The sequence below is a fragment of the Syngnathus floridae genome, chromosome 13 (assembly GCF_059516105.1).
Source record: "Syngnathus floridae isolate MCC-2025c chromosome 13, RoL_Sflo_1.0, whole genome shotgun sequence".
Classification (NCBI taxonomy): domain Eukaryota; kingdom Metazoa; phylum Chordata; class Actinopteri; order Syngnathiformes; family Syngnathidae; genus Syngnathus; species Syngnathus floridae.
Window position 1 is genome coordinate 6589099 of NC_142425.1, and position 9253 is coordinate 6598351.

At 41.3% G+C, this 9253-nt stretch overlaps 1 protein-coding gene across 1 annotated transcript; it reads left to right on the forward strand.

The window, feature by feature from the left end:
• Positions 1 to 3991: 3991 nt before the first annotated feature.
• LOC148388336 (profilin-1-like) lies at positions 3992 to 9165 on the forward strand. The gene is made up of 3 exons (XM_088395137.1): positions 3992 to 4320; positions 6741 to 6933; positions 8509 to 9165. Exons 1-3 carry the CDS (start codon positions 4195 to 4197, stop codon positions 8604 to 8606), a joined length of 417 nt encoding a protein of 138 aa, XP_088251263.1. The 5' UTR covers positions 3992 to 4194; the 3' UTR covers positions 8607 to 9165.
• Positions 9166 to 9253: the final 88 nt, after the last annotated feature.

A 9253-nucleotide genomic window follows, 5' to 3' on the forward strand; every position in this document is an offset into this window, starting at 1 on the left:
TTGTTATTATGAAAATAATTCTACTTTTAGCACATTCTTTGAACTTTAAAAAAAAAAAAAAAATCTCAAGTCACTCAAGTATTAAAGTGCACATGCTTGGGTGCACACATTTAAGTTCTTCAGGTTCTTCAAGTTTACAATATGCAAAGTGGCAATTATCCTCATTAACTGCTGGGAGAAACAATCATTCATTATTCTACAATTTATGAGTGAGAGATTACTCATACTCAAGGCCCAACTCTTCCATTTGTGTTTGAGTTAGGAAAGTGCTCAGGATAGACTTTGTATCAAAGTGCTCGCACGGGTGAAACAAGCATGCAATACAAGTTGCGCAATAAATGGGCCCTACGTGACACGAACAATTCTTTGGTCCCCTCCCACAAGAGCTCCTTTCAAGCGACACCGTATCCCACAAAAAACTAAGTAGAAATCAGGAAAGGTCTGCTTGCGGGACAGATGTGATTAGACTTGACCCAGATCAGATCCACTGGATATTTTGCATTTTTTGCACATTTTCCAGTCAGTCGTAATTTGCTGACATCACTGAAAACATTCCAGCTGCAGTGTTTCCCACAAATTCACCTGAATAGAATGAACAGCACTTTGTGTGTGTGTGTGTGTGTGTGTGTGTGTGTGTGTGTGTGTGTGTGTGTGTGTGTGTGTGTGTCAATAACCGCAGATTCCTCCACTCAAGATCTCTTTCTTCCCTGATGCATCACTGCAGCTAAAGCAGTTTGCCACATGTCCTGTTTTGTTATGCCATACTATCAAATCCCTCCCCTTCTCCTCATTCCACTCACATTCTCTCAATTCATCTTCCCTGTGTATTTTTTACCCTGATTGCACCATTTTGCTTGCTTAAAATATTAATTTGGTGATAGGTTTGTAAAGTTGGTACGTTTCTTAACCATAAGGCATTTCTCTCTTCTCTGACTAGTTTCAAGAATGCAAACAGGAGGGGAGTGACTGAAAGCGGATATAATAATAAATATCCACTCATCCTTTCTGACTACATCCTTACATCTGCCCAGCCACAACTCTGATGTCACTACACTCAAACCTTTCTTCCTTGCCTCCCGTCTAACCCCCCAGCCCCCTTTTTTTGCCATGCACTCACTTGGCTTCCTCCGAAGCACCCAACCCCCATTCCCCACCCTCTCCTTGGGTTTCAGAGGAATCTCACAAAAGGTTTCTAGCACCAAGGTCCAGACGGCTGATTAGATAAAGCGTTCAATAAACTTGCACTCTGCAGGGGAGGAGTCCAGCTCAATGATAATCCTGCACAGCTGCAAAGTTATTTTATTGTGTGCGAGATGATCATTTTGTTTGCTGTGTAACCATAGAGAGCTGTAACAGATTTGAATGAACCTGGCACCAGCAAGTTCTCTTTCTTTCACACTTGTCTTAGGGAGAGAAGCTATTGTGTTCATTATCATATCGAGTGCCCAAATAGATCATTCGCTTATCAGATTTGGCACGACACATTATCCTCAATACATAAGACAAAGGCTGACTTGCTTTAAGTACAAGGACGTATGTCTTATATATAAAAAACATGCTGTGGAAATTGGAAATATTTAGAGCAGGGGTGTCAAACTCATTTTTTTCGCGGGCCGCATTGTAGTCATAGCTTCTTTCGGAGGGCCATTATAACTGTCAACCCAAATAAATGCATGAGCACCTCATATTAGGAATTTGATGCACAATTTGTCTTCGCGGGCCACATAAAATGATGTGGCGGGCCGTATCTGGGCACCCGGGCCTTGAGTTTGACACCTGTGATTTAGAGAAACACTGTCCCCTTGACAGTCTGTGCTGTTTATTGCCACAACACACTGCAAGACAAATGGACAACTTGAAGAATCAGCACCCACAAACATTCAGCAGTCATACATTCAGTCAGCCGTAGTCATGAGACTGCGTGCGGAAAGCTAGCTCATCAAGTTAATAAAGCTAGCTCTGTACGTGTGGTGTTTGTTATTGTGCATAGCTCCAGGGCTGTGAGGTCAGTGAGGCACAAACAGAATTTGCCTACCAACCAGCACACACTGTAAGATGAGTTTTTTTCAAGATAAGAAATGGTTAACTCAAATGGTGACAAAACTAGTGCTGAAAAATTACCCTTGAAGGCCACACCTTAGTCAGCCAGTGTTTCAAACATGTTATTTCTGCTGGTAAAAAAAAAAAAAAAAAGATGCGGAAGTAACACCGCCACGCCCAAAGCAAAGATATGCCTAAGTACTCTGAGCCTGAACACGAGATAAGAATGTATCAGCTGAACTCTTCACCGCCCAGTTGGGGATGTGAAGTATGTGTGGCCTTGTTTTCATGCTGTCACGGGCTGTTCAGGCTTGCCGTGCTGATTTCCTGCGGCTTTTTGATTAGTCCATGTATTAAACACCATAACATGACATGTGGCCCCACCACTTTGTCCAGTCCACAGGTCACACTTGATCCACAACAAAACCAAAGAATGAGGAAGTGGGAGGAGTTAAGAGAACTTATTGGTTCTCCAGATGGACACTAAGGCCTTAAATGTTAACTTTGGCATGCAGCGCAATGTACAGTTAGCTAGAGATTCACGATATGAACAAGAGGAGCTATAAAAATGTTATATTTTGCTTACAAACCTGTCTTGTACGCTTTCAAATGATACTGAGAACACACAGCCAAATGCTGCATTCCACTGAGAATGGGGCAAGCTCATACAAGGTGCTTAGGTGTGCCCCATCCATAAGATTTAAAGGGAAAGCTTGAGAAAATTTCCAAACTGCACAATTACATTTACAGATGTTTCACATGATAAGTCAGCATCATGGAAATATTTAGCATCACAGTTCTGTCTCTGAGGGTCCTAAGTAAGTAGTCCTAGGTAGTCAACTAAGTCAACTCATTTCGTGAAGTTAAAAAAACTTCAACAATCTGAAATTATTTTTGGGTGTCAGTTATTGCCAACACGCATCTTCACAAATTGGTACAAAAAATAACACCACTAGATGGATATTTTCTACATTTTCTACATTTTACATGATTTTTTTTTCCAATGATTTTTCCTCGTTTCATGTAGAATTATGACAAAAGGGTAAGAAAACTGAAAAATGATCAAATTGGAATGGTATAGATGGATAATTTTCAAAGTTAAGAAACAAGCTATTTGTAGACTGGCACACATTCATCACAAATAATTTTTGCGGTCAACATAAAACAATTCTCCTAATAAGGCTGTGGATGGGGAATATCTGCCTTCTCCCAATCTATTTCACCAGAGTGCGTACTGGTTTACGCAAATTAATGATGATGCTGTCTCTAAATTCTGCCTAATTCTCCCATGATTTCGCTGTATATTTATGCTATTTATGTTTTTACGTTGTTGTCACAATGGAAGTTGAAAAAAGTAACGCAACTATTTTGACAAGGACAAAAACTTGCAGAGATGCTTTTAAATGTACATAATTTCATTTCAAATCCACGTTGGCAAACAATGCATAAACTAAAATCGTGAAATGATAACCATAACACAAACGTAAAACTTATCATGCTTACGTCTGCACATTGGTGGCAACGTAACCACACTGCTTTTTACCTCTATCAACGCGTTTAGTTTTGCCACGTAAGTCATCTTCGACGCGACGTACATCGATAGAATTTCTGCGCTATTTCGTGCTTATGAAAGTATGACGGTCAAAAAGTCGACTGTAGTGTTCACTTGTACTTTTCACCGTGGGCTAGGGGTAGCTGTCGCCTGTTTCTGACTTGCGAATTCTGGAAAATTTGACATTTGCATACTCTTAAAGCAGTCACATATAGTGGTTTGGAAGTTCAAAGTGTTTTGAATACAAACGTAGACTTGATTGATTTTTATTCCAGAAATATCCCAGGTCGTTAGAAGTGTGCGCCGTATGTGAGAGCCACACGGTAAAGTAGGTCCTGTATCCATCCGCCGCATGCTATATTACGCAATGACGCAGCGGGCCAATCACCACCCTCGCGGAGTGATTTAATGAGGACTACACCCAAGCCCTTGTCTCGACACTGTGTCTTCCCTTGGGTGGTGACTGGTGAGAGCGAAAGAAAGCCAGGGAATGGGAACGTCCAACTGCAGCTCAGCTCTCCCTTCCTTTTTCGCTCCAGAGACGTCTGTGCAAAGTTTCTTCACCCGGCATCTCTTTTATCTTCCACCAATTATCAGAAACCATGTTTTGGGATAAATACGTGAAGAGTTTTATCGACGATGGCTGCCAGGATGCGGCCGTTATTGGGTTCCCTGAACACCTACACGTCTTGGCAGCACATCCCGGCGGTAGTTTTGCCAATATCACGGTTAGTATGCTCAATCACACCTTTTCGGAGTTACGGTTTGAGTTAATGTGAATGGAAAACATGTACAGTCGCACATGTGCTTCCCTTCTGAGCAGGCCTTGTCGGTCGGGGTAGTGTAGTGTAGTTTAGTGTAGTGGTAACACATGGTGTCCAGTGCTTGGTGTTACCGTTTAAAAACCTGGCTTTGATATAATGTCTGACGTAAATTAGCCATGAACCAAGTTAACTGTAACAAGTGTTAACATGACTAACGCGATTCTCGAGGCGATTGCGGCGAGGCTAGCGAGCTAGCGGAGGCGTCATCTATTTAGCGTTCGGGACCGCGCACTTAAGCCGGAAGCTCACAGGCGTGACTGGATTCCAGAATGTATCGAATCGTGGTGACTTTCAACTTGACTTTTGATGGTGGACAATGTTTCGGTAGTTTGTAACTTGAAGTGAAAGCACAGATAGTCTAAACGTTTACGCAAAGTTGTCGAATGAACGAACGTCTGCTTGCCTTCCTTCCGTCTTGTCGAACCGCTCCGGACGGCGCTTCTCCCGTTTAGTCATTTGGAGTGGAGGGGCAACCGAAATAGTTTTCACTCCTGACAGTTTTTACGTGTGTGGGAAAGTTTAAGTGACTATCCAGAGCCTTCAATTGATCAATTATTTGTTAGATTGATCAATGATGAAAATAACAACGCGTAATGATGTGGATTAGTTTTGCATTCCTATTTAACGCAGCAAATAATGTTTCTCCCGTTTTTATCATGCGTGTAGTCAATACTGGGATCATTGCATTCGTGCCTTTTTTTTCAATGGCGTATTCTTCGTCTAAAATCGAAATGGCAGATTTGCACAGGCAGCTGCGAAGCAACCTTTCGTTAGTCGAAGCAACAGGGCACCACCTCGAAGCTTGTTGCGAGGCTTGAACGTTGCGTTTCCGCTTCCTCAACGCACGAAGCATGTGCTGAGCGGTGCTGCTGGATGACTCTGCACTTCTGCAGATAGACTTGACCCGTATAACTCTTTTCTCACAAGGGTTGCGATGCACAATAACTATGGGTCATATACTTATTGGGCAGTAATGAGGTAAACTAATGACATCACAGCCATTGATATCAACAAAAATAGACTGATAAAAAAATGTGCATTAACATTGGTCTGGTTCAAAGAAATGTGCATTAACATTGGTCTTGTTCCTATCACTTTAAGAACATAACGAGCCAAGCCTCCGATTTATGACGTAGTACATCAACATGGCTCACCCTTCACCAGGGTGGACTTTTTAAACTTTTAAAACTGCAATTTGTTTTGAAGACTCAATTATTGTGATTGCAGCTGTGTTGGGATTAATTGGGTTCTCAAAATTTGGGTATCTAGTGGCTAACTTTGAGTGCTGTCTCAGTACTTTTTAAAAGTTGAACTGTAATCATGCTCCAGATCTTGCTGATGAGCTGATCATTTAAATTGTTGGAGGAAGGAGACATTTAAAACGGTGCAGGACAGCGGCCTTCAAGGACCAAAGCCAGAGAGACAATGACATTTGGTTTACAATGTCTTAGAATTCCCACATCGTTCACCTGAATTGTATGTACATGCCCTCAAATTAAAGTTCAAGGTCTGCACTTAAATCATATCATGGTTATATTTGGAATATCTGTACATTTCCTGCAGGATTGAACATGGCCCAATAACCAGTTTTGATGGTTTGTAGTTCTAGGATGGTCCTAGTGCCTCTTGTGCATCTCGGGACTACCTGTTCAACATGGCAGTAAAGTCTCCATCTAGGGACGAAAGGGTTTTTTTTAGGATTTTTTTTTTGAACCCCCCTGATACTTGCAATTTTGATTTGTGATTTTCTTGAAGTCAAGTTTCAGTGCACTATTCACAATGTGCAGTAACATTAATCTCGCCATCATCTGTATGTCTAGAATAAACATTAATTGCAAATCACATTGTCTAAAATCACCCCCAAATGATAATTTGTTTAGCCTCAGCGCTATGCAAAGATATCTATGCCGGCAGATGTCTGCCTGAGTCGTACGTGTTTACTGTTTCTCAAGGATCAGCCTGCATTTGAAGCATTTTAAAACATTTTAGGAAGCTTGTTAACTGGTTGAATTGTTGGCCTGGTTCAACACGTGCCTTGATTTACTTTAGTCAAATCACTGAATAAGACTTGCAAGGTGCCATAAAAAAAATAAGTTCAATATTAAAGTTACGATTCTTTTGTTTTTGAAATTGGCAACGGTGTATCTTATGCCGCATGGTGACTTTCTTACTCGGCAGATGAGTTTACTACGTGCTGTTTGTAAACCGAAAATCTTGGTACCATCCTAAAATGAGAGCACCTCTCGTTCAGATTTTTTTTAACCCAGCAATCTACATCCTCGCCCACCAGTTTACGCACTTATAATTTTGTGTTTCTTTTGCAGACTGCTGAAATTGAAGCACTCGTGTCAAATGACCGTCAATCCTTCTTCACCACTGGGGTGACCCTAGGAAATGAAAAATGCTATGTGCTCAGAGACAGGATGGAAATTGAAGAGGAATGGGGAATGGACCTCCGGACTAAGAGCGTTGATGGCGGCCCCGAGGTCAACATTTCTGTATGCAGATCTCACTCAGGTACGTGCTTTCACTGTGTAATGCCCACGGTTTAGGTAACAAGCAATCGCAGCCCACCTCTTTTCTGAAACTAAGCAGCAATTGGCCGTTGCCTCAGCCCTGAGCAACTGTGATGTAATTTTCAGTCGACTGTGTGGCAAAATGGCCGTCCCTGAGATGGTTAAAAACAGGTGGACTTTTTCTGCTAAACATCCATCCATCCATCCATCCATCCATCCATCCATCCATCCATCCATCCATCCATCCATCCATCCATCCATCCATCCATCCATCCATCCATCCATCCATCCATCCATCCATCCATCCATCCATCCATCCATTTTCTGTACCGCTTTGTCCCCACGGGGGTCGCGGGCGTACTGGAGCCTATCCCAGCCGTCATCGGGCAGTAGGCGGGGGACACCCTGAACCGGTTGCCAGCCAATCACAGGGCATATGTAACCATGCGCGGATGGTTGTTCGTCTCTGTGTGCCCTGCAATTGGCTGGCAACTGGTTCAGGGTGTCCCCCGCCTACTGCCTGATGACAGTTTGGATAGGCTCCAGCACGCCTGCAACCCCCGTGGGGACAAAGCAGTACAGAAGATGGATCGATGGATCGATGTTTTGCTGTCTGCAGATAGGTTGATATTGCAAATGAGAATCTGTTAATTGCACTACCAGAAAAGTTAAAGATTAAAATAATAAATTAAATACAAAAACTATTTTATGAAAGTTGAATGAATTTTTTTTTTTTTTTAAATGTATTAAGTTTGTTTTATTATTGTTATTGTTGTATTAATAAGAAGGTTGATATTGGTGTTTGTGACTGTAATAAACAGGCCAGGTTGCATTATGTCCGATTTTTAATCCAAATTAAATCCTTCTCCCTTTTCTTTTTTATTTCAAAGAAAAGTTAAAGATTAAAATAGTCATGAATTAAATACAAATGAACTATTTTATGAAAGTTTAATGGATTTTTTTATTAAATGTATTAAGTTTTTTATTATTGTTATTGTTGTATTAATAAGAAGGGTTATATTGGTGTTTGTGACTGCAGGAAACAGGCCAGGTTGCATTATGTCAGATTTTTAATCTAAATTAAATCCTTCTCCATTTTATCTATTTTATTTCAACTTCATATGCAACAAATTATTTCATAATCACAGTCTTTTTGTTGTTTGCGATCACTGTGAGTGGGCGGTGCGGACGCGTAGTAGTGTGTAGAGCATTGTTTCCCAACGAATGTGCTGCGTCACACCGGTGTGCCGTAAAGAAAGTTTAGCTGTGCCGCAGAAAAGTGTTTGAAAAAGAGCGCATTGTAAACAAGATCGCCAAACCACTAGTCAGTTAGCGCAAAGCCTGGTAAGCCACTGGCTAATTGCACAAATCTTGATTTCATGTTCTGATTGTGCTGCATCAGTTTGTGCGCTGCTGTCAGCTTTTGATAAGAGCTGACGGCCGTGGTGCATTTACGGACATTTATAGAGCTAGTCTAAAACGGCAAACAGTTGAGTAATAGAGTACAAGCTTAACCTGTTGAATTGCTCTCTGTATTTATGATTTCATGTCTTTGTTTGTCGTTTGTGTGTTCCAGCAATTATTGTAATCAAGGGCAAAGAAGGTGTCCACGGAGCGACCCTCAACATATTGATATATAAGACGGTTGACTTCCTGAGGAAAAATGGGCAGTAGATATTTCTCGCTCTCACCACCTGGAGATTGTTCTTTATTTTTTGCCCCCCCCAATTTATTTTTTTTCCCTTTTTCTTTTTTTGTCAACCCCTATCAGAAGCTACACTGAGTTTGAAAAAAAAAAAAAAAAATCCTCATTTAAACTGTGGAATTAATTGCCTTTTGCCATCCATTGAGCACAGACCCTACAACTGTAATGTCTGTACACTCTTTGGGAGATGGGTTAGATGAAACCAACATGTACCGTTCATCACAACCCGTGTATCCTGTGCCATAATGTCAAGAGGTCTGTTGCTCACTCTTCCAAGATTAATTTTTCCTACGCATAACTTGTCCTTCATTTTCTTTTCTGTAGCTTCAGTGCCACTGTTTAGGCCTTGTATAATCATGAAATCTGTTTCCAAGTCCTCCTCGCTGATTTGTTCTCACTTTAGTTTTCTGGTATCTGGGATAGTCTGTCAATGCATTGAATTTCATATGCATACAACCAAGAATGCCATATATTGATTTATCACCTTGTTTACAGACAGATCAAAATAAATTTATTCCAACCAGAGAAGTGTTTCCTGTTCGAATTTGTTCAAACGCGTGACGAGCCGCTAGCTGTAACAGGTGCCGCGTGTTTGGCGTTTTTAACCGATAAACAA

Excerpts from the sequence above, each read along its gene's own strand:
- LOC148388336 (XM_088395137.1), top strand. The coding sequence starts at position 4,195 with ATGTTTTGGGATAAATACGTGAAGAGTTTTATCGACGATGGCTGCCAG. Across the intron at positions 4,321-6,740 it reads GTAGTTTTGCCAATATCACG|ACTGCTGAAATTGAAGCACT; the intron begins GTTAGTATGCTC and ends TTTCTTTTGCAG. Across the intron at positions 6,934-8,508 it reads TGTATGCAGATCTCACTCAG|CAATTATTGTAATCAAGGGC; the intron begins GTACGTGCTTTC and ends TGTGTGTTCCAG.